General features: G+C 35.8%; 1 protein-coding gene across 1 annotated transcript in view; it reads right to left on the reverse strand.

Annotated features, from left to right (window-relative positions):
- The window catches only part of GCC2 (GRIP and coiled-coil domain containing 2), a 57178-nt gene that overhangs the window by 18897 nt on the left and 11699 nt on the right, over positions 1–26582 (reverse strand). The window contains exons 8-15 of the mRNA XM_045980874.1: positions 24094–24194; positions 23901–23999; positions 16343–16462; positions 11892–12056; positions 11468–11572; positions 10666–10828; positions 856–956; positions 691–768 (exon numbers count right to left, since the gene is read on the reverse strand). Of these exons, the coding sequence (XP_045836830.1) occupies positions 691–768; positions 856–956; positions 10666–10828; positions 11468–11572; positions 11892–12056; positions 16343–16462; positions 23901–23999; positions 24094–24194 (932 nt within the window). The remainder of the gene's footprint in view (positions 1–690; positions 769–855; positions 957–10665; positions 10829–11467; positions 11573–11891; positions 12057–16342; positions 16463–23900; positions 24000–24093; positions 24195–26582) is intronic.

Below are 26582 nucleotides of genomic sequence, written 5' to 3' on the forward strand. Positions count from 1 at the left end.
ATATAAAGATATATATAAATATAAATAGTAAAGTAGATATAAAGATATATAAATAGATATAAAAAATATATAGGTATCTAGATAAAAATATAAAAATAGGTATAAAAATACATATTAATAGATAAAACTATATGTAAATAGATATGATTTATATATAAGCATATATAAAATAGATATAAAAATATATATTATAAATTATAGAAATATATATAAAATACATATTATAAATAGATATGCTATAAATATATACTATATACTATAGATATATATACATTATAGATAAAATATAAATAGATATAAAAATATATAAATAATATAAATATACATATAACATGAATACAACATACATATAGAAAACCATTTTTATTCTTGTGACTTTCAGAAACTCAGATCATTTAAAAAGCTCAGATGCAGGTCTGGGGCCATGTTTATCTTATATTTTATGTTATATTTATTTTTAGTGCCTCAAATATTTCCAAAATCCCCTTTAGCTTAAGCTACATCTTAAGGGGATACTCCAGTTATATGCCATTCTTACTGCTTCTACTTTTTCAAATGAAGGATATCTAGGGGGAAAAATGTGTGTGTATAAAAATATGTACGTAAAGATATTTAGAAAATTCCCTACATAGTAGCTTATTTCTATGTGGAAATTTTTTTGTAAATCCTAAAAAGTAAAAAGAATCTTACTTTATAGACTTCTACTTGTTGCTGGCTTGCCTCCAGTTCACCCTTCAAAGTTGCTTGAAGTATTAAGTGATCAGTTTCCTACAGAATAAGAATTTTGATTAAATTAAAAAAAGAAGTGATTAATAAATACATAAAATGAAATATGGAATTGGGAAATTAACATACTGCTTGTTTTGAATCTGCCAGTTCTTTTTTGGTTTTCACAAGCAACTGCTTGATTTTGGTGTTTTTTTCCTCATACTGTTGCACTGAAGACTGTAGTGAAGCTAGCAAAGGAAATAATTTCAGAACAGATTAAACGGGTTTTTTTTAATAAGGTATCCAGCTTTTATTTTTTAATTTAATTTTATTTTTTTTAAAGATTTTATTTATTTATTTGACAGAGAGAGAGAGATCACAAGTAGGCAGAGAAGCAGGCAGAGAGAGAGGAGGAAGCAGGCTCCCTGCTGAGCAGAGAGTCGATGCAGGGCCTGATTCCAGGACCCTGAGATCATGACCTGAGCAGAAGGCAGAGCCTTAACCCACTGAGCCACCCAGGTGCCCCTGAAGTATTTTTTTAATATTTATTTATTTACTTTAGAGAGAGAGAAAGAGCACAGGAGGGGGAGGGGCAGAAGGAGAGAGAGAATCTCAACCAGACTCTGTGCTGAGCGCAGAGTCCAATGTGGGGCTTGATCTCATGACCCTGACCTGAGATCATGACCTGAGCTGAAACCAGAGAGTCAGCCATTCAAATGACTGTGCCACCCAGGTGCCCTTAAATAATTTTTATGAAGGAATTTAAATAAATGGATAAGTCTTTTTTCTTGGTATTACCCTCTTCAAAAGAAACTTGTTTAAAAAAAAAAAAACTTGTCTTAGTTTTTTATTCTGAAATATTTCAAACATCATGACAGCTGTGACAACAGTAAAATAAACTCACTGTACCTATCACTCGGCTTTACCAATTACCAATACATGGTCAATCTTACTACCCAGAACAGGACTGTGGCCCACAGGCTAAAATCTGGCTGCTGCCTGTTGTAAAGAGTTTTATTAGAACACAGTCAAGCTTATTTATTTACATACTGTTCATAGCTGCTTTAGCGCAATGATGGTTATAGAGACTACAAGATGGCCTGCAAAGCCTAAAATATTTATTGTCTGGCCCTTGATAGAAAAAGTTTGCCAACTCCTAACCTATACCCTCACCTAATCCTTGTGCCCTCCTGGTTTGGTTTTGTTTGTTTTTGGTTCTTCACAAGAAATCCTTTATAAATATTTCAGTATGTACCTTTAAAATGAAGTTATATACTTAAGAGTATATCGAAAAGATAAAAACTTCAGTTTTAAGACGTTCCTCAAAAGTGGTACCATGTATTTCCAATTATATTACTATAGAGGCACACACCTGGTTGTTTTCGTGATACTAATTGTTTTGTAGGATGGGACTGTCAGTGACAGTTCACTAAGGAACAAACTGAACCATGATAAAAACAAAAAACTTTTACACTAACAGAAGTAAAAAATAAACAACAAATATCATATAGGAGTGAGTAGATTTATGGTCTAGATCATAGGTACCCAAAAATCTGGCCACAGTCTGTTGTGAAAGAAATAAAGAGTATCTATGATGGAGACCATGGGGCCTGTGAAGCCATGAAGAAAGATTTCCTGGTCCTTCAAGAAAAAGTGAGCTAGACACCTGGTCTAGGCCAGTTATATCGGCACTATGTAATTGTGCTACTAAAATATCTTATAAGCAATGATTAACTTTCTGTAGTTAAACCCATGTATACAGACCTTATTACTTGGTAAACATGAACAGGTATACTGTAAGAATATTATCTTAGCTATGCCCTTTTATGATAAGTCTAATTTAGTTATTTCCTGGCAACTATTTGCTCAATTCTGAAAAGCGTTTTATAAAGCACAAACTACATACGAAACCTTTGTTAAGTGCTCCAGGAATTGTGATTAGATATAGTTAGTTCCTGAGCTCAAAGGATAAAAATGAAATTGGGGGATAATATTTCACATAACAACATAAAACAAAACACAAATGTTACAAAAGAAATACAAAAGGCTACAGGGTGGGGTGTCCACAGGGGCTAAAGGTTATGTAGAGTTTGCAAAGGACAAGGAAAATTTCATAGAACAGGAAACATTTAAGATTAAGAAGGGTTCTAAAGGGTGGGCATGAGGTAGGAGGGGGAGGGCATGAAAGGAGATTTCCTTTAGAGAAGAGATACAGAAAAACAACAAATCATGTCTCAGGAAAAATGAGTAGCCCTCTATCTGTGAGAGAGCAATGAGAATTAAGGTGGAAAGTCAGATTTTGGAGGGGTTTCAGATTAAATGTGTGTTGCTCATTTATTAGGCAACTTTTTTTTTCTTTTTTCACAGAACATTGTCCAGAATGCTTCCTATCTTTTTCCTACTCCACCGGAACTCCTTAACTCAGCCTTCCAAGACCTTTGTTCCTACGAGCCTGGTAGTTTCTGACAGATTCTATACCATTCTAATTAATCTGATATGCTGGCAGACCAATCTTTCTCCATTGTCTTCAAAAAGGACCCAAATATATTCTGGTTGATTTCAGGTACTTCACAAATTGGATCAAAAATGTCTTCCTCATTGTACTTCACTTCTCCCTAACAGGTCAAGCCTTTCACTCCAACTGGTCAAGACTTCTAAAATTATACTATATTTTATTTTGCTCATTCATTTTGCTGTATTTCATGGCTGCAAAAAGGAATACCCTTTTTCAGTATGCTTTTTCTCTCCAAACCTTACCTTTAAGATCTACTTCGAGCCCCAATTTGTAATTGTTTCAGTCTACAGAATCTTTTCCCCCTCTGAACTCTTTTTTTTTTTTTTAAGATTTTATTTATTTATTTGACAGACGGAGATCACAACTAGGTTGAAAGGTGGGGTGAAGCAGGCTCCTGAGCAGAGAGCCCTATGTGGGGCTTGATCCCAGGACCCTGGGATCATGACCTGAGCTGAAGGCAGAGGCTCTAACCCACTGAGCCACCCCGGCACCCTGCCTGCCCCCCCCCCCCCCGCCCCGCCCCGAACTCTTAAAGAACACTCACTGCTTGTACCACTCATTTCTGTACTTACTTATCAATGAGAAGTGGATGGCCTTCTTGAAAAAGCTTGCCTTTTTAGTTTTTCTAGGGTATCAGTAGCTTCTCTTTCAGCTTAATGATCAAAAATATACACATTCACTAATTCACAAAACCAAATATTTGCATTGCAGGAATATAACCTAGAGCTCTATTATTCAATTTGCATCGGGAAAATAGTTGGAAAATATGGTATGTGCATAACGAAAGATATATGCATAATGAATTGTCGGGAAACTCTACAATCTGTTCAATTACCTGAGTATTCTAAATTTTTCCCCTGGATGCAGGTAGATCATCAGAACTCTGCATACGGGGCTTCAATGTTTTGTTTATTCATGGAATCACCTTTACTGATTTGGCTACAGGCTGAAAGAAATACTACAAAGTAGTCAAGGGAGATGTGCTACTTTTATTTATTGCAGGAATGCCACTGAGAATACAAGTCCAGATTATCAGTGGTTTCTGTTAAAATTAAATATAAAATGAATAAAGGGTTTGAAAATTGCCTGAGCAGATAAAACCATTTAAGCCACACAAGTGAAACTTAATTTAGCTCATTCTGCAAAATAACTGAACTTGTCATCTGGAAACACCCACTGTAATAAGCAATCATTGTAACATTCATTCGCTTGTTTCACTTTATTTTAAAGATTTTATTTGTGTGTGTGTGTGTGTGTGAGAGAGAGAGAGAGAGAGAGAGAGAATGAGCCCCAAGTAGGAGGAGCAGCCGGCAGGAAGAAGCAGGATCCCCACTGAGCAAGGAGCCCAATGCGGGACTCGATCCCAGGACCGTGAGATCATGACCTGAGCCGAAGGCAGACGCTTAGCCGAGTCACCCAGAGGTCCCTCGTTTCACTTTATAAGCCATTCTAGGCTATCAGTCTTTGAATTTGAAAACTCCCAGTTCATGGTCTGTTTTTATATGTAAAATAGATTCTTACTAAACATTATTTATTGATTTGGTGGCTTTAATTTTGCTATTTCTGGGTTTTGATATTCCCAAAGTAGCATTAACTTCAAAAATCACATATGAGACTTTTGAAAACACAGATTTCAAGGCCCCACCTTTTTAAGATTCTGATTCTTTACATTTGTGCCTGGGCTTTCCAAAAAGCTCTACGGATACACGGTGATATTTAAGTTAGGTCTGGGAGCATTGCTGCATAAGACACAGTGGTCCTTTTATTAAAAATGTCTTTAAAAAAACTTCTCTCGGGGCACCTGGGTGGCTCAGTGGGTTAAAGCCTCTGCCTTTGGCTCAGGTCATGATCCCAGGGTCCTGGGATCGAGCCCCACGTCGGGCTCTCTGCTCAGCGGGAAGCCTGTTTCCTCCTCTCTCTCTCTCTGCTTGCCTCTCTGCCTACTTCTGATCTCTGTCAAATAAACAAATAAAATCTTAAAAAAACAAACAAACCAAAAAAAAACTTCTCTCACACATCTAAGTACCAGGAAAAGCTGTGTTGCTGATGAGCATCACATTTGCATGGCTTCTGGGAAGCTCAAAGCCATTTTATGGAGACCTTAGTGATAGCAAAAGTACACAAAACAGATACTTTATGTCCTGATCTTATCCTTGACTTCACTGTATAGTCCTACATCTCAATGTTTCCCTTTATCCCATTTCCTCATCATTTATGTATCTAAAATCTTGTACAGTAATATCTTTGCAGCCAATGAAAATCATTTTATGAACTTCAGCTTCTCATCAGGAGGGAGTAACAAGACTTAGGCATACCTTCTGCTGTAAACAATTAGAAAACTGAACAAACTATATTAAAATTCCTGAAATCTAGCTGTGATCTCTGAGAAGGTAAATACGGTGAGCCCTGTTATAGTTCTAGCTTTCTGTCTGGAGGCAATTTCTAGACTGTGGAACAGGAGGGGAATCCCAAATAGAGCAGTAGTCTTGCTGAGATGCAAAGAACAATGGCTGGGGAAAGAACAGTGAATACAAAGCTACAACTGGAACAATTCCCAGGGCTCACAGAGGCTATACATCGTTCCCACCAGCCAAAGTAAAGAGACTTCGTTTAATACACGGGCACTCAGTAGACATCAGAAGACTCCCCACCTTAGGTGAGGGACTAAACTAAATCTATAGGAAAGTGTACGCCACACTTGTTTTAAAAAAGATGAAAAACAAGCCACAAAATGATAAAAGTGATCCACAAATGACCTGACAAAGTTTAACTCTGTAAATGAATACAAAAAAATCTAGCATTCTACAATGTAAAATTCACACCAATTTAAAAAATTATTTCCCATGCAAAGAAGCAGGAAAATATTACTTATAACAGGAGAAAAAGAAAATCAGTAGAATTAGAACAAGAAATTATAGAGTATTATTTAGGATTTGAAGGAAAACATGAATATAATGAAAAGAAAAAAAAAAAAAAAGAACAAAAAAACACAAATGGAATTTCCAGAGATGAAAAATATAGTATCTAAAGTGAAAATATCGCTAGATGAAGATGAGAGGATTTAAAGGCTATTTAATAATAAGAAACGACTAGAATTGAAACTATATTCTATTATTAATAAAAGTGAAAAAAGGAGAGAAGTGAAGAAAAAAATAAACAGCATCACTAACCTATGAAACTATATCAAGTGGTCTAATGTGTGTAATTGGAGTCTTGGGGAAAAAAAAAGGAAGAGGATTTAGACCAAAAAATAGTAAGTAATGGTGAAAAATATGATATATTTGAAGATAACTAGAAAAACTACATACAACAAAGAAACTCAACAAAACACAAGCAGGATATAAACAGTGAAAAAAGACCCACCATAAAATTCCATACTCAGCAAAATTATTATTATTATTCTTTAAAGATTTATTCATTTTAGAAAAAGAGAGAATGCATGTACAGGGAGGGTCAGTGGGGGAGAAAGAATCTAAAGCAGACTCCACACTTAGCACAGAGCCCAACATAGGGCTCAATCCCACAACTGTGAGATCATGACCTGAGCTGAAACAAAGAACTGGATGCTTAACTGACTGAGCCAACAAAGAACTGGACGCTTAACTGACTGAACCACCCAGATGCTTCCCAGCAAAACTATCTTTCAAAAATGAAGACCTTTTTTTTAGGCAAATAAAACATTACAGAATTCAATGCCTATAGCCTACATTATACGATATGTTAGGGGCGCCTTAGTGGCTCAGTTGGTTAAGTGTCTGCCTTCAGCTCAGGTCATGATCCCAGGGTCCTGGGATCGAGTCCCACAACAGGATTCTGCTCAGCGGGGAACCTGCTTCTCCTGCTGCCTGTCGCTCCCCCTACTTGTGTTCTTTGACAAATAAATAAAAAAAAAAAATCTTAAAAAAAAAAACACAAGATATGTTAAAAGAAGTTCTTCAAGCAAAAGGAAAACCTTATTTGATGAAATTTGGATATACAAAAAGGAATGAAGAGCACCAGAAATGGTAAATATGTGGGCAAATATAAAAAAAAAATTCTCTGGTTTTTCATTTCTTTAAAACAGGGATTAGAGGGCGCCTAGGGGGCTCAGTTGGTTAAACCACTGCCTTCGGCTCAGGTCATGATCCCGGAGTCCTGGGATCGAGTCCTGCATTGGGGTCCCAGCTCTGATGGGAGTCTGCTTCTCCCTCTGACATTCTCTCCTCTCATGCTCTCTCTCACTCAAATAAATAAATAAATCTTAAAAAAAAAAAACAGGGATTGGAAACATTTTATTTTATTTTATTTTTAAACTTTTAATTAATTAATTAATTGTTTTCAGCATAACAGTATTCATTGTTTTGCACAACACCCAGTGCTCCATGCAATACGTGCCCTCCCTATTACCCACCACCTGGTTCCCCCAACCTCCCACTCCCGCCCTTTCAAAACCCTTAGGTTGTTTTTCAGAGTCCATAGTCTCTTATGGTTCGCCTCCCCTTCCAATTTCCCTCAACTTCCTTCTCCTCTGGGATTGGAAAACATTTTAAAGGGTGAGATAATAGGTGATAGAGTCTGTTACAACTACTCAACTGTTCTGAGTAGCATGAAAGCAGCCATAGACGATGCAAATGGACAATGCTGTATTTCAATAAAACCTTCATATGACACACAGCTATTGTGGGTCTTGGTTTGCTGATCTCTCTTTAAAAGATAACTATTTTCGTTGAAAATAGAACTACCCTATGACCCAGCAATTGCACTACTGGGTATTTACCCTAAAGATACAAACGTAGTGATCCGAAGGGGCACGTGCACCCGAATGTTTATAGCAGCAATGTCTACAATAGCCAAACTATGGAAAGAACCGAGATGTCCATCAACAGATGAATGGATAAAGAAGATGTGGTATATATACACAATGGAATACTATGCAGCCATCAAAAGAAATGAAATCTTGCCATTTGCGATGACGTGGATGGAACTAGAGGGTATCATGCTTAGTGAAATAAGTCAATTGGAGAAAGACAATTATCATATGATCTCCCTGATATGAGGAAGTGGAGATGCAACATGGGGGGGTTAAGGGGGTAGGAGAAGAATAAATGAAACAAGATGGGATTGGGAGGGAGACAAACCATAAGTGACTCTTAATCTCACAAAACGAACTGAGGGTTGCTGGGGGGAGGGGGTTTGGGAGAGGGGGAAGGGGGTTATGGACATTGGGGAGGGTATGTGCTATGGAGAGTGCTGTGAAGTGTGTAAACCTGGCGATTCACAGACCTGTACCCCTGGGGATAAAAATACATTATATGTTTATAAAAAAATAAGAAATAAAAAAAAGATAACTATTTTCAAACAAAAATAACACAATTATTAAGTCTATGATACATGTAGAAGTAAAATGTATGACAAAATAGCATAAAGGACAAAACAGGGGGAATAAGCAGCATTACTAAGAATCTTAGTCTACATATGAAGTAGGTATAATTTACTTAGAAGTAATCTGTAATAAGCTCATGACATAAAGCCTAAAGCATCCACTAAAACTAACAAAAGGTATAGCTAATAAGCTAATAATGGAGATAAAAATGGCATCATATAGGGGCACTTGGGTGGCTCAGTGGGTTAAAACCTCTGCCTTCGGCTCAGGTCATGATCCCAGGGTCCTGGGATCGAGCCCCGCATCAGGCTCTCTGCTCTGCGGGGAGCCTGCTTCCTCCTCTCTCTCTCTGCCTGCCTCTCTGCCTACTTGTGATCTCTGTCTGTCAAGTAAATAAATAAAATCTTAAAAAAAAAAAAAGGCATCATATAAATTACTCAATTGAAAAGAAGGCAGAAAAAGAGGAAAAAGGAAAAAAACTATAAGACAAATAGAAACAGTCAGCAAGGTAGTAGGTTTAGACCTAATCACATAAATAGTTATGTTAAAAATAAGTAACTTACACATTCCGTTTAAATAGCAGAGGCTGTCAGTTTGGAAAGAAAGGGAAGACTCAACTATATGCTGTCTTAAAGAAACACTATAGACTTAGGTATAAAGTTAAAGGATGGGAAAAAAACATGCCATGTAAACAACAAACAAAAGAAAGCTGAAGTGGTTATATTAATATCAAAGTGGACTTTAGAAAAAGAATCATTACCAGTAATAAAAAAACACACCTCACAGTAACAGAGAAATTAAATTACCAAGAGCAAGTAATGATTCTAAATGTCTATGTAGCTAATTCCAGAGTTCCTAAATACATGAAGTCAAAACTGACAAAAGTGAAAAGAGAAAGAAACCCACAGTTATGTTCAGGAAATTCAACGTATCTCTCTCAGTACTTGGTAGAGCAGGAGTCAGAAAATCATTAAAAATATAGAAAACCTGAACTGTCAGCTGACTTGATTTAACTGACATTAGTTAGAACACTATCCAACAACTAACATTGAACACGTTTTCAAGTGCCTACGGAGCATTCACCAAAAGAAATCTTATTCTAGGCCATAAAACAAAACTCAATAAACTTAAAAGGACTGAAATCATACACAGTATGTTCTCTAACCACAAAAGAAATCAGATAGAAATCATTAACAGAAAGACAAGTGAAATTCCTTTAAGTGAATCAAACAACACATTTCTGAATAACCCATGGGTCAAAGAAGAAATCCAAAGGAATTTTAAAAATATTTTGAGCTGAATTAAAATCAGAACTACAACATACCAATTTATGAGATGTGGCTGAAGGGGTGCCTAAAGGGATATATAATTTTAGATGCTCAAAGTTAGAAATTATTTTATGGAGAGAATGGAATATAATCACCTCAAAAAAAGATTTCACTGTTATTTAAATGACCCCACTCTGCTGACAAGCAGCAAATCGTGAACAAGACCATTTTTTAAAAATCTTTTTATCACTCATGAAATAAGTCAAGCAGAGAGAGTCAAGTATCATGTGGTTTCACTTATTTGTGGAGCATAACAAATGACATGCAGGACATGGGGAGATGGAGAGGAGAAAGAAGTTGAGGGAAATTGGAAGGGGAGGCGAACCATAAGAGACTATGGACTCTGAAAAACAACCTGAGGGTTTTGAAGGGGCGGGAGTGGGAGGTTGGGGGAACCAGGTGGTGGGTAACAGGGAGAGCACATATTGCATGGAGCACTGGGTGTTGTGCAAAAACAATGAAGACTGTTTCGCTGAAAAAAAAAAAAATAAAACATTTAAAAAAAATCTTATCACTCATGCAGCAGGTACTTAAAAAATGTTTACGTAAATGACTGCATTATGCACCAACACAGACTGTACACATCTCAACAAAAAATGGTTTTACAACCCTCCTGGTCCTTAAGAATATTTAGCACTGTGTGAAAGATCTGTTGGTAGTCAAAGACTGGTGAAATGCACAACTAATATTGCTTGCCTGTGTTCTGTTATAATGAAATTATGGTAAGTTAAAGTAAATTTTGTTTTACTCACTCATTTCTTCTTGCAGGGTTTCTTGTTTCTGCTTCTGAATTTTAATTTCTTGCTCCAGATCTTCTATCTTGCTGTTTTTATTAGCTAACTTTTGATTCAGTTCTTTCATCAAACGTTCATAATCAGCTATTTCCATATTCATCAATGTGGTTTGCTGGGCATCCTGCACGTATGAGAAATGAAAGATCCACATAATAGTAGATCAGTTAATCTTATTTGTAATATTGCTAATTGCATAACTGTAAATTATGTCAAAGGAATAAACACTTTCCATTAATGCTTTTCTGTAACACAGTAAGTTTACACATCATATGAAGCTACAGTTGGTACCTTCTATTTTTGTACTTTTATAAAGTATTTTCATCAAATTTCATCAGAATTTTCATTAACCACAATTGACAGTTCTACTCATGGAGTTCTCATTTATAAAACATTAACATTTAAGTAACTCTTACAACACCCTGCTTTTTAGCCTCAGCTTTGAAAAAAGCAGAGAAAAATTAGTCAAAGTTTTAAGTATATTATGAATTCCATCTCTTGACATTAATTAAAACTTCATGTGTCCTTTAACAATCCTGGACAAAAAAAAATGAAGTATCAAACCATCTGTGAGCCTAGATTTTTCTGAGAAGATAGGACTGAGAGAAATCTTAAACCTTCATTCTTTTGAGGCTAACAATTTATACACGATTATGTTAGTTCCTCAAAAACCTCATTTTTGAAATATTTCCTTTCTAAACTATCAGAATTGTTTAACACTGTGAATATTGACCTCCGTTTTGAATCTGGTGTTTTATTTTACCTTTCTAACCAGCTCTAATTCTTGCATGGTTTTCTGAAGCTGTTTCTTTTCCTTTCGAAGCTGTAGCTGAAGTTCTTCAAGTTCATTTATGGAACTGGCATGCTCCTGCAATTAAAAATAATACTATCATCACTCCACCCTCCAAACAAACCAACATTAAAAAAGTATTTGCAAGGGTCTATAGAATAAATCTGACAAACTGTAATATAAAGAGCTTGAAAATCTTTTAATATTTAAAAAACAGACATCCCAAAATCATAGCTTGGGATTCTCAACTTCATAGTTGACATACACTATACATTCAGGAATTAATGAACTCTTTCACTCTTGAATTCAGAAATGCTACTCATTATAAAGTCTTTCCTTCACTTAAATAATATGATGAAAAATATAACATGAACTAATCCCACAGAACTGTTTTTACCTTTATCTTCTGCTCTTTCTGAAGTTTTTCAGCTTCCAGCTCTTTGTCTGCCACTGCTTTGGCTTTTTGGACTTCTAAAATCTGTACTTCTAATAACTTCGCATTAGACTGCAGTGTCTCAATACGAGCTAAGAGATCTTCATTATCAGAACTTAATTTTTCGCACTAGAATGACAAATGATTCACTACTGTAAATGTGTAGAAAATATGCATAGGGGAGGGAGAATAAAATGATACATTATAAGATTACTGGCAGAGTATGAAAAATAAAGACTTAAAAAACAATTCCGCATAATGTAAAATCAAGAATAAGTTTAAAATGTTATTACTGTTAAAATAAATTTGGCAAACATTACAAGAGACAAGGCACACTGGCAGAGGAAAAGCAAAAAAGAAGCAAAAAACAAACCAAAACACCCAGGGAGTGGAGATTAGAGCAATAGATAAGACAGGAGAGTTGCCAGTTTTTTATCATATTCTTCTCCCAACAATGGGAAGAACAAAATGAAATTGTTTCTATTAATTTTAATGAATTTAGTTTTAATTTTTATGCAAAAATTTGGAAATCGAAATATACTTACTTTTCACGTCTGCATTTACTCAATTTAAAATTACCTGAAAAGTCCTCTCAACAAAGTGAGTGTAGAGGAATGTACCTCAACATAAGAAAGGCCATATATGATGCGCCCACAGCTACATCATACTCAGTGATGAAAATCTTCTCCTCTAAGATCAGCAACAAGAGAAGATTCCCACTCTTATTTAACATAGTGTTAGGCGTCCTAGCCTTAGCAATAAGTAAGAAAAAGAAAAGGGATCTAAATTCGAAAGGAAGAAGTAAAACTCTATTTGCAGATGACAGGAAACTATGTATAGAAAACTCTAAAGACTCCACAAAAAACACGAGAGCTAATAAATGAATTCAGTAGAGTTGCAAAATATAAGATCAATATGCAGAAATCTATTGTGTTTCTATACACTAATAACAAACTATCAGAAAGAGAAATTAAGAATAAATAATCCCACATAACTGCATCTAAAAGAAAAAAAAATACCTAATAACAAATTCAACCAGAGGTGAAAGATTTGTACGTTTAAAACTGTAAGACACTGATGAAATGAACTGAAGATGACACAAATAAATGGAAGATATTCTATGCTCATAGTTTGGAAGAATTAATATTTTCTGGAAGTACAAATATTGTTATACTGACCAAAGCAATCTATAGATTCAAAGCAATCCCTATCAAAATCCAATGGCATTTTTCACAGAACTAGAACAATTCTAAAATTTCTACAGAACCACCAAAGAGCCCAAACTGCCAAAGCAATCTTGAAAAAGAACAAAATGCTCCCTGATTTCAAAATGTATTATAAAACTATAGCACTCAAAATAGTACGGTGCTGGCATAATAAGACACACAAATCAATGAAACAGAAAAAAGACCCCCAAAATAAACCCATGTATATATGGTCAATTCATTTATGACAAAGTAGCCAAGAATATACAATGAGAAAAAGGATAGTCTCTTCAATAAATGGTGTTGTGCAAGTTGGATGGACATATGCAAAAGAATGAAATTGGACCACTATCTTATACCTTAAACAAAAATTAACTCAAAATGGCACAAAATTTGAATGTAGGACCTGAAACCAAAAGACTCCTAGAGATTGGCAGTCAGCTCCTTGACGTTAGTCTTGTCAATGATTTTTTGAAACTGACACTAAAGGCAAAGGCAACAAAAACAAAAATCAACACATGAGACTGCATCAAACTCAAAGGCTTCTTTACAGCAAAGGAAACCATCAAGAGGATGAAAAGGCAACCTACTGAAAAGAAGAAATTACTTGTAAATCTTGTAGCTAATAATGGGTTAATATCCTAAATAAAGAACTCCTACTACTCAATAGCAAAAGACCAAAGAATTTGATTTAAAAGTGGGCAGAATATCTAAACAGACATTTTTCCAAAGACACAGATGGCCAATAGGTACATGAAAAGATGTTCAACATCATGGATCATTAGAGAAAGCAAATCAAAATCACAATGAAATATCATCTCATACCTGTTAGAATAACTATTATTAAAAAAATATACCAACCAAAAACAAGTGTTGCCAGGATGTTGAGAAAAGGGAACCGTTGTGTACTGTTGGTGAGAATGTAAATTGGTGCAGTAACTGTGGAAAACAGTATGGGAAGTTCTTCAAAAAATTAAAACAAAACAAAACAAAAAATTAAAAACAGAACTACCATATGATCCAATAGTTCCACTTCTGGGTATTTGTTCAAAGAAAACAAAAAACACTAACTCAAAAAGATATATGGACAGTCATGTTCATTGCAGCATGACTAACAATAACCAGGATAAGGACAAAACCTAAGTGATCACTGATGGACGAATGGATAAGGAAAATGTGGTGTATCCATACAATAGAATATTATTTGGCCATACAGAGTATGAAATCTTGCTGTCTGTGACAACACGAATGGACCTTGAGGGAATTACGTTAAGTGAAACAAGTCAGAAGGAGAAAGACAAATACTGTATGATTTCACTTATATGTGGAATTTAAAAAAAGAAACAGCTAAGCAAAATAGAGAGAGAGAGGGAGAACATGTGGTTGCCATAGGCACAGGGTGGGGTGAAATCACTGAAGGGAGTCAAGGGGTACAAACTTACACTTACAAAACAAATAAATAATGAAATGTAATGTACAGCATGGTGCTATAGTTAATGTTCATAGCAGCAATGTCCACAATAGCCAAACTGGAAACAGCCAAGATGCCCTTCAACAGACAGAGGGATAAAGAAGATGTGGTCCATATATATACACAGTGGAATATTACTCAGCCATCAGAAAGGATGAATACCCAACTTTTGTATCAACATGGATGGGACTGGAGGAGACTGTTAAGTGAGTAAGTCAAACAGAGAGAGTCAATTATCATATGGTTTCATTTATTTGTGGAACATAAGGAATAGCACGAAGGACATTAAGGAGGAACTGAAAAATGAAGGGGGAGAAATCAGAGTCGAAGATGAACCATGAGAGACTATGGACTCTAGGAAACAAACTGAGGGTTTTAGAAGGGAGCAGGGTGAGAGGATGGGTGAGCTGGTGATGGGTATTAAGGAGAGCATGGATTGCATGGAGCACTGGGTGTCATACCCAAACAATGAGTCGTGGAACAGCACATCAAAAACTAATGATGTACTGTATGGTGACTAACATAACACAGTAAAAAAAATTTTTTTTTAAATTTCTTTTCAGTGTTCCAGAATTCATTGTTTATGTACCACACCCAGTGCTCCATGCAAGTAAGTGCCCTCCATAATACCCACCACCAGGCTCACTCAACCTCCCATCTCCCTCCCCTCCAAAACCCTCAGTTAGTTCCTCAGAGCCCACAGTCTCTCATGGTTAGTCTCCCCCTCCAATTTCCCCCAATTTTTCTCCTCTCCATCTCCCCATGTCCTCTGTGTTATTCCTTATGCTCCACAAATAAGCAAAACCGTAAGATAATTGACTCTCTCTGCTTGATTTATTTCACTCAGCATAATCTCTTCTAGTCCCATCCATGTTGATAAGAAAGTTGGGTATTCATCCTTTCTGATGGAGGCATAATACTCCATTGTGTATATGGACCACATCTTTATCCATTCGTCCACTGAAGGGCAACTTGGTTCTTTCCACAGTTTGGTGACTGTGGCCATTGCTGCTATGAACATTGGGGTACAGATGGCCCTTCTTTTCACACATCTGTATCTTTGGGGTAAATACCCAGTAGTGCAATTGCGGGATCACGGGAAGCTCTATTTTTACTTTAAGGAACCTCCACACTGTTTTCCAACACACAGTTGGCTGCACCAACTTGCATTCCCACCAACAGTGTAAGAGAATCCCCTTTCTTCACAACCTCTCCAACACGTATTGTTTACTGTCTTGTTAATTTTGGCCATTCTAACTGGTCTAAGGTGGTATCTCAATGTGGTTTTGATTTGAATCTCCCTGATGGCTAGCGATGATGAACATTTTTTCACGTGTCTGATAGCCATTTGTATGTCTTCATTGGAGAAGTGTCTGTCCATGTCTTTTGCCCAATTTTTGACGTGATTATCTGTTTTGTGTGTGTTGAGTTTGAGGAGTTCTTTATAGATTTTAGATATCAGCCCTTTGTCTATACTGTCATTTGGAATATCTTCTCCCATTCTGTGGGCTGTCCCTTTGTTTTGTTAACTGTTTCTTTTGCTGTACAGAAGCTTTTGGTCTCGATGAAGTAATAAAAAATTTTTTTTACTTAAAAAAGTAAAATCTTAAAATTCTAATTGCAAGAAAAAATTAACTATGTATGGTGACAGGTATTAACTATATACAAATCATGATGTTGTATGCCTGAAACTAAAGTAACATAATGTTATATGTCAATTATATCTCAAAAAATTTTACCTGAAAAGTTGAATTCCTTAATTGTCTTGTAAGGTCTTCTACGTGATGCTCAAAATTATTAGCGCGTTCTTTTTCCACATCCAACTGCTCTGACTGCTTATCATATTCTAATAAAAGATTCTTCAAAAAAAGACAAAAGGATTTAACTTTAGGCAATTATTATACATTCAACCAGTCAGACTATATTATCAAGCCATTTTGAAAAAACATTTATGAGTCTATTGAGTTCGCGAGTCCATGAGAACATTTATGAATAAAGCTTAAAATATTTAAATTCAACATTTGGTAGAATAACTAACTGGCATTATATAATTAGTACAATTCAGATGACTTTTAGTATGGGGGAACTATTAAAGGGCAAAAGGATTTTACATTTATACAATATAATATCTGCAAGTTAAATATTCTAGTCATCAACAAAAAAAAACTTCTGAAACATGAACATTTAGAGAAGGAGAAGACAAAGTTTAACCTGGTTGCCTTCTACCTAAAGAATTCTGATGAGGGAAATGTTTCAGGCCCAACTAATAAAAGGTCGAAGTGCTAATAGAAGAACATGGGAAGGTATTTTATAAAACAGTCTCTCAAACTCTGTGACAAAATGTTTAACATTTTCTGAACTCTAAAACCAATGGAATTTTCTTTAATATTTCTGGTTTGCCCCTACTCAAGAACAAACTGCCCAGACAGGCCTTTTCGTGACATACAAGCAAATCAGGCTATCCTCCAAATATGTACATGAGCTTCACTGTTTCCAGACTGTATGTGGGATTTTTTTTTCCTTCCTCTCTTCTCTCTTACAAATCCGGTTTTCACTTTTGTTCCTGGAGAACTACTGATCTGTTCTTTACATAAGTGAATTTGTGTGCAGAATAACAAGATCTTTCCGAGTTTTCTTTGAAAGTTTATTTTGGGAAGCCTAAAAAGTGGCCTTCATCCGGACCAGGACCTCTTGAGTCCTTCGCTCCCCCTCCCAGTCTCCTCTGAGGTAGGTCTCATGTGTGACAATTATATGCTCTTTCTGGTTCCTGCTTGCCAAATCTGATTTTTTTTTTTTAAAGATTTTATTTATTTATTTGACAGACAGAGATCACAAGTAGGCAGAGAGGAAGGCAGGGAGAGAGGAGGAAGCAGGCTCTTTGCGGAGCAGAGAGCCTGATGTGGGGCTCGATCCCAGGACCCTGGGATCATGACCTGAGCCGAAGGCAGAGGCTTTAACCCACTGAGCCATCCAGGTGCCCCACCAAACCTGATTCTTGGCCAAATCTAATTTTGTTTCTAATTCTGATTTATATATAATCAACTGTTCTCCACACTGGTAGCTGAGTGTTAGAATCTGGGTTTCAACTTTATGGTCTACTCATCTTGTGACAAAGGCAGGAACTGGGAATCTAGAATCTGGCTTAAAAATTTATCCATGTTTATTTGTCTGAGGATTCTGTTACTTCCTGGCATACTGAGAAATCATTTGTGTTCTTTTTCACAGAGAGAAGATTCCATGCTTGTTTTGTATTTGTGCAGATTCCTCTAACTCTATAGATCAGAGCTCTTTATCCTCTTACATTCTAGCTGGTCGTCTTTGTTTTTATTCGCTATGGTTCTAACAGTTGTCAAGGGCTGCAAAAATTGAATACCAAAGCAGTCTCTAGTAAATAATGGCTCTCTACAGGAAATTCTGATTATAATCAGCAAAGAATAATTACGAATTATCATCCCTTCAGAACTGCTGCGTGTCAGATCTTTAAAAAAACTAATAAAGATGATTATTGTAAGCGGTATGAACACTGAAAAAAGAAATTAGCCAAATTTGTAAGTAATCCACAAATTTACTCAGCATCCTAATATTGATGCTCCCTAAGGAGCCTAATGGAGCTCAATTATAAGTCTGTTTTTATAAAAAGTGATTATCATTCTTTTTAAATTTCATTTTTTATTTAAATACTAAAATCAATTTCAGGTGTAGAATTTGGTGATTCATCACTTATATGTAATACACAGTGCTCATCACAAGTGCCCTCTTTAATACTCATCACTCATTTAGCCCATCCCCCCCCCACCCTCAGTTTTTTTCTCTACAGTTAAGAGTCTCATGGTTCGCATTCCTGTCTTTTCCCTTTCCCCCTCTGTTCATCTATTTTGTTTCTCAAATTTGACATACCAGTGACATCATAAGGTATTTGTCTTTTTCTGACTTATTGTGCTTAGCATAATAAACTAGCTCCATCCACACTGTTGCAAATGGCAAGATTTCATTCTTTCTGATGGCTGAGTAACATTCCATCGTATATATACGCCACATCTTTTTTATCCATTCATCTGTCAATGGACATCTGGGCTCTTTCCATAGTTTGGCTATTGTTGATAATGCTGCTATAAATATCAGGGTGCATGCACCCCCTGAATCACTATTTTTGTATTCTTTGGGTAAATACCTAGTAGTGCAATTGCTGGGTCCTATGGTAGTTCTATTTTTAACTTTTTTTTTTTTTTAATTTTATTTATTTGACAGAGAGAGATCACAAGTAGACAGAGAGACCGATGCGGGACTCGATCCCAGGACCCTGAGATCATGACCTGAGCCGAAGGCAGCAGCTTAACCCACTGAGCCACCCAGGCGCCCCACTATTTTTAACTTTTTGAGGAACCTCCATACTGTTTTCCAGAGTAGCTGCATCAGTCTGCATTCCCACCAACAGTGTAAGAGGTTGCCCTTTCTCCATATCCTCACCAACATCTGTCGTTTTGTTAATTTTAGCTATTCTGACAAGAGTGAGGTGGCATCTCATTGTGGTTTTGATTTGTATTTCCCTGAGGATGACTGATGTTAAGCATCTTTTTAGAACATATCTGCTAGGAATGCTTGGGTGGCTCAGTCTGCCTTAGGCTCAGGTCATGATCCTAGGGTCCTGCTCAGTGGGGAGCCTGCTGCTCCCCCGCTTGTGCTCTTGGGCACTCTCTCTGACAAATAAATAAATAAAAATCTTCTTAAAAAATGTATCTGCTAGTCATCTGGATGTCTTCTTTGGAAAAATGTTTGTTCAGGTCTTCTGCCCATTTCTTAGCTGGATTATTTATTTTTTGGGTGTTGCATTTGATTAGATCTTTACAGATTTTGGATACTAACCCTTTACCAGATATGTCATTTTCAAATACCTTCTCCCATTCCATAGGTTGCCTTTTAGTTTTGTTGCTTCCTTGCTGCATAGAAGCTTTTTATCTTGATGAAGTCCCAATAGTTCATTCTTGTTTTTGTTTCCCTTGCTCCCAGCAAGATGTCTAGTAAGAAGTTGAGATGGCTGAGGTCAAAGAGGTTGCTGCCTTTGTTCTCCTCTAGGATTTTGATGGTTTCCTGTCTCACATTTAAGTTTTCCATTCATTTTGAATTCATTTTTGTGTATAATGTAAGAAAGTGGTCCAGTTTCATTCTTTTGTAGGTTGTTGTCCAGTTTTCCCAAAATCATTTGTTGAAGAGACTTTTTTCCATTGAGTATTCATTTTGGCTTTCTCAAAGATTAGTTGACCATATAGTTGTGGGTCTGTTTCTGGGTTTTCTATTCTTCTCCACTGATCCAGGTGTCTGTTTTTGTGCCAGTAGCATACTGTCTTGATGATTACAGTTCATAATATAGCTTGAAGTCCGGATGTGATGTTTCCAGCTTTGTTTTGCTTTTAGTGATCATCATACTTAAACATATCAGCATTGCTAATTTAATCTTAAATCTTGATGTTTCATCACAAATGGAATCCCTACCTTACTCAAAGATCAAGAAAATTTTGTAACTATAAAACTTATTAAAAAAAAGTTTTATAAGATTTTTTTTTTTTTTTTTGGAGTTTTAGCTTCACACCAAAACTAAGAGGAAGGTATAGAGGTTTCCCATTACCCCTCCACTCCAAATGCAGAGCCTCTGACATTATCAACAAGCCTCACCATGGTGGTCTATTTATTGTAACCGATGACCTATCAAGGACACGTCATCCTCCAATATCCAGAGTTTACATTAGGGTTCATTTTTGGTGTTACACATTCTCTAGGTCTGGACAAATTTAAAATGAGATACATCCACCATTACAGATTATCATAGAGATAGTTTACAAGCTAAAAATCCATAGAGGATTTTTCCTACTATTTCCATTTTTCCTTTTTCCATTCCCTGCCCCCTACCTATTCATCCATTTCTCCCACATATCCCTAGGTACCACTGATTTTTTTTTTTTTTTTTGACTGTCTTTTGCCTTTTCCAGAATGTCATATATTTGGCATCATACATTATGTAGACTCTTCAGATTGGCTTCTTTTGCTTAAAGTAGTATACATATAAGTTTCCTCCACACCTTTTCACGGCTCGATAGCTCATTTCTTTTTAGAGCTGAATAATATTCCATTGTTTGAATGTACCACAGCTTATCTAGTCACCTACTGAAGGCTACTTTGGTTGTTCCCAAATTTTGGAAATTATAAATATAGCTGCTGTAAACACCTATGTATAGATTTTTTGTGTGGATATGTTTTCAACTGCATTGGGTAAATATCAATGGTTACTACTAGACTGTAGGGTAAGAAGAGTAGGTTGCTGGGGGGAGGTGGGATTGGGAGAGGGGGAGGGGGCTATGGACATTGGGGAGGGTATGTGCTATCGTGAGTGCTGTGAAGTGTGTAAACCTGGCGATTCACAGACCTGTACCCCTGGGGATAAAAATACATTATATATTTATTAAAAAAAAAAAATTTGGAAGGGGAGTAGGTTTAGTTTTGTAAGAAACTGCAAAACTTCTCCCCAAATGGTTGTACTTATTCCTTTGCATCACCACTAGAGTTCCTAAATGAGAGTTCCTATTGCTCCAAGTCCTTGTCAGCATTTGGTGTGTTGATGTTTAAGATTTTGGCCATTCTAATAGGTGTGATATGAGATAACAGGTTATCTCATTGTTTTCATTTGTATTTCCTTGGAGTATCTTTTCATATGCTTATTTTCCATCTCTTTATCATCTTTAGTGTGGTATCTGTGAAGTTTTTGGTCCATTTTAAAAATCAGGTTTCTGTTTTCTTACTGTTGAGTTTCAGTGGTTCTTTGTGTATTTTGGGATAACAGTCCACCATATATATATGTCCTTTGCAAGTATTTTCTCCCAGTCTATGCCTTCTCGTTCTCTCGATACTATCTTTCACAGAACAGAAATTTGTAATTCAAATGAAGTACATATAGCTTATCAATTCTTTCATGGATCATGCCTTTGGTGTTCTATCTAAAAAGTCACTGCCATACCCACATTTATCTACGTTTTATCCTGCTCTCTTCTAGGGATATCACAGTTTTATGTTTTACATTTAGGTTTGTGATTCACTTTGAGTTAATTTTTGTGAAGGATATACGATCTGTATCTAGATTCCGTTTGTTTTGAATGTGCATGTCCAGTTGTTCCAGCACCATTTGTTGAAAGATTATCTTTGCTCCACTGTCAAAGAACAGTTGACTATATTTATGTGGGTCTATTTCTGGGTTCTCTGTTCTGTTCCACTGATCTATTTATTTATTCTTTCACCAAAACCACACTGTCTTGATTGCTGTAGTGTTATACTACGTCTTGAGGTCAGATTAATCCTCCTGTTTTGTTCTTCTTCAATATTGTGTTGCCTTTTCTGAGTCTGACCTGTATCATTTTCCAAAGAAATTTTTACGTTTGTTGAAAGTCATGTCTTTCTTCTCCTACTAGTATTCTCATTATGCAGTTATACTTTCTGTTCTTGTCTCACGGTTCTTTGATACTCTGTTCTTTTTTCAGTCTTTTGAAATCTATATTTTAAACAAAGATTTTGGTATACCTGGTCTACCCATGCAGGAAATTAATAAAATACGTTATGGGATTCCTAAAATTGAAAGAAGCAAGCTGCTAATGGCTCATAAAAGACAAATAAGACTATATTTAAACTTCAAATAAGTGTTTTAAAAAATGAATTTGTCAGATACCTTTATATATTAAGAATATTAATCTCTTGTCATATTTTCATGTTAATTTTATATTTTATTATAGTGCAGTCTATCTTTATTTTTGTAACTTCTTTAATTGCTTTAAATTTTTAAGAAAGAAAATGTATTTCATATCCAGAACTCAATATAAGTGTCTTATACTAGGTTTTTAAAAATCCCTTCCACATTTGACAAAATTCTTTAAATCCATCTAGGATTTATTCTGGTGTGTGGGAGTGAAATAAAAATCTGAATTATTCAGAAGTAGTTATTTAATTCCTTCTTTGTTGGTTTCTATATTTTCAAATTTTACTGGAATCGTATAGCTTAGTTGGTATTAGAACAGATCTGGAACCACACTGCCTGAATCCAATCCTGGCTTTACTATGTTACTTGCTCTGTGATTTGAATCTCTTAATCTCTTTGTGCCTTGGATTTCTCACTTGTAAACTGGCAATGTTAGTAACATATTTCTTGGGGTTCTTTCCAGAATTAAGTGTTAAAAAGAAAAGTAAAGTGCTTAGAAGAGAGCCTGGCCTAGAAGTGCTTGTTGTTATATAGAAGTCCCTATACCTTCTGTTAATGTCTTATTTTTATATCAGACCCGTATCACATTATTATTATTTCCTAATAAAATTTTAGCATCTGCTAAATCAAGATGTCCATTTTCCTTTTAACTACCCTTATAAGCTTATTTTCCATTTGAAACTTAGAATTATCAAGATTGCCCGATCAAAAAGAATCCTAGATTTTTAGTGAAATTGGTTTAGAGCATGTAAACCAACCTGAAAACTAGTATTTCAAATAACAATAGTTGCCATATATGTGTTTTGCAGTTTTCTTCATGAAGGCCAAGTTTTCTCATTAAAGTTCTTCCAAAATTTTATTTTTTGGCTACTATGGAATTTTCTTCTTTCAATCAATCCCACTTAGCTTACTCTTTTATCCCTACCACCCATTTTTATTGTTCTACACAGTAAGTTTCTTAAATTTTGGTCTACTTGTCTATTATTGCCACTGAAATTTAAGTCCTAAGAGGGAGGGAAATTAGTGTATTTGGTTGGCTGCATCTCCCTAGAACTCAGTATTCGGCCTGACTGTATAAATATTTGCTGAATACATACATAAAAGAACGCGATGGTTTTTATCTTACATTTAATGATGTCATTACAGTCTCATTTTCTATTTTTATAATAGATTCTCATTTTAGGTTGACAAGCATTATTACCTCCAAATAATGCATTCATTTTCCTTTTTAAACCTGTTATTTGAGCTTTCAATTTATTCACTTGGCCAGAATTTCAAATAATAACAGTAATAATAGCCATCTTTTTTGTTACTTATTTTATTAGGAAATCCCAAAACAGAACTTTAGTTTTAAAAAAATAATAGCTTGAAAGAACTTTAAAGCTTAGACACTTAAAATCTTGATACTAGGATGCTACCACATTACACACAAAAAAACAGAAAAAAGGATTCACTAAAAAGTACAAGGTGACTGTGTTACAGACAAGAGTTTTACATTTCTAATAATATTCCTTAACTTGTAAGTTACAAACATAACTTGTTATTAAAATAACTTTTTTTACCTTATAGCTTTCTGCTCCTTGAATGAGATCTCTCATGGAAGTAGACAACTGATCCTTTTCTGATAGAACAGATTCTAGCTCTTCTCGTAGAGTCTGGGCCTATTTTAAATATATGATAAGCTTTTTATGGACAGAAAAACTAAATTCTCTAACATGTAAGATTCTTGAATCTTGCATTTTTAAGTCCCCTTACCTCTTTTTTGCTAGAATCTAGTTCTTTCTTCGCCTTCACAGCAACCAGTTTTATCTTATTTATTTTTTCCTCTTTTTCTTTGGATTCTTTTTCCAGATATCCTAAAAATACAAAATGAAAGAATTATACATGAACTCTAAAGGAAAAAAAAAATCCAAATTATTTACTTACTTTAGCCTTAGATATTAACCTTTAATCGGGAACATAAAATCTGTAATTTGGAATTAAAAGTACTGAAATAAGTAGCAAAAACATTAATATTTTTTAAGTGAAAGCTTATTCATTACATAAACAAGGTAAACAATGTGAAAAATGTTCATTTCCTGTAATCCATCAAAATGGCCTACTTTTAAAAAAATCATTTCATAAGCAGCTAGAAATTGGAGGCTGTTAGGACTCTTTTAACATTAGATTTCCTACAGAGCACCTGGGTGGCTCAGTTGGTTAAGGGACTGCCTTTGGCTTAGGTCATTATCTCAGGGTCCCGGGATCAAGCCCCCTATTGGGCTCCCCGCTCAGCAAGGAGTTAGTTTCTTCCTCTCCCTTTGCTCTTCCCCACCTCCACTTGTGCGCTCTCTCTTTCAAATAAAGTCTTTAAAAAAAAAAAAGATATCCTAGAAACTCAAGTACCGTAGGACTTTTGGTGGCAATGTGCAAATCAGGGTCATGTAGGGAAAATACAAGACACGGTTAAATACTTAGGCTCCGTAGGCATACTCCTCTTGGTTGGCAGGTGTGATTTTTACAATTAAACCCATAATGTGTTTTATGTATCCAATCTTGATCTCTCCCTTTATGTCTTTAGTTTAGCAATGTTCTCTATTTCAACTCCTGTGTTCCAGATCTTACTTCTTGCTATTTCTGCTTAAGTTACAATCCGAATTTCTGTCCTTGCTCGTTAATCTAGATGTACTTGTGCTCACAGCCTCGGCCTTCCTCTGCTGCTACAGGTGACTGTCTGTGTGTGCAGCACCTGCCAGAAATTCCACTTCTTCATTTTATTCTGTACCTTCTCACTGACTCAGGCATCAGTGCAGCAATGCACCCTCCTTCTTGTGCAGCAAATCCCCCTAATACATTTTTTCCAACATGCAATAAGGAAAATATCAAGAGCTTTAAAGCTAAGAGCAAACAGTGGAAGCAGCACACAGGATGGGAAGAGGTTACAGAAGGACTGGTGAAACATCACACACACAAAAAGGCAAATCACCACATTTCCCATCTGGATTTGGTCTCATGTCCTTCCTGTACAGCAAAACTCTGTGTTAAGAGTTGTGTACACATGCTCTGAAGTTTCTCTTCTCCCATTTTTTTCTTGAATTCATTTCAATCAGACTCTGGCCTTAGCATATCACAGAACAGTAATCAGGTGACCAGTGACCTCTATGTTGCTTAATCTAATGATTAGTTCATTGCACCAATGTTACTTGACCTATAGCAGCTTCCGCCACGATTAAACACTTGTTTCCTTTTGAAACACTTCCATCACTTGTGCTTCATTGGTCTTGATTTCTAAGACATTTATGCTCTGGGTTTTCCTAACTCCCTCGTTACTCCTTCTGAATCTCCTTTGCTGTTCCTATCTTTCAAATTTTTAAATGACAGGTCATGTCTCTCTGATCTTTTTTTTTTTTTTTCTATATTCCTTTCCTTACTGATCTCCATCTCAGGGCTTTTAAGGCAATTATTATGTTAACTGCAACTTTTTATTTCTGGTCTAGTTACCTCCCTCTAACTCCAGATTTGCATATTTAGCAATCTACCTGACATCTCCATTTGGGTTGTTATTTAAACATGTTTCAAACTGAGTTCCTAATCTCATCTAACTCCACTTGCTCCAATCATCCATCACAAGAAAAACAGGATTCATCATAAAATCTTATAACTTCCTCCTCTCCCTCTCCCCCACAGGACCAACTGCTAAACTGAAGCATCATGGTCACATTACTTAACACTTCAAAGTATTTGTTTCTTCATTTTTAAAGGGGAATAAAATAGCTACCCCATAATGTTAGTTTGATGAAGATGTGTTAGGAGAAAGTCCCAACTGCTCTGCACACGTTCTACTGCTTTTGTGATGGGACTCCTGTCCCTCCTGAACTTCTTGGTATGCTCCCTGATGTTATATATGTTAACATACATGCACTTCTTCCCTCTTGCCTCTTCTCTTGTCATATTTCTCATTCTTCAAGACACAACAAAAGTATAGCCTATTTTGTGATGTTTTTCCTAACTCAAGACAGTTAATCATGCCTTCCTGTAGAGTCAGCACTGTATCTTGTCCACACCTCAAACTACTGCAATGACAACCCCTTCCGGCATTGAACTCTCTGAAGACATGGTCTGTATCTTAATCACTCTGCTATTACCATAGCCTGGCATTCAAATAAAGTCTGCTAAATCAATGAAAAATCCCAAGACAATCATGGAACCATTTATAAAGGGAATCACATCAGTTCTTTGGATTACACAAGAAAGTGGTAATTTTG

This window comes from Meles meles, chromosome 16 (genome assembly GCF_922984935.1).
Source record: "Meles meles chromosome 16, mMelMel3.1 paternal haplotype, whole genome shotgun sequence".
NCBI classification, from domain to species: Eukaryota; Metazoa; Chordata; class Mammalia; order Carnivora; family Mustelidae; genus Meles; species Meles meles.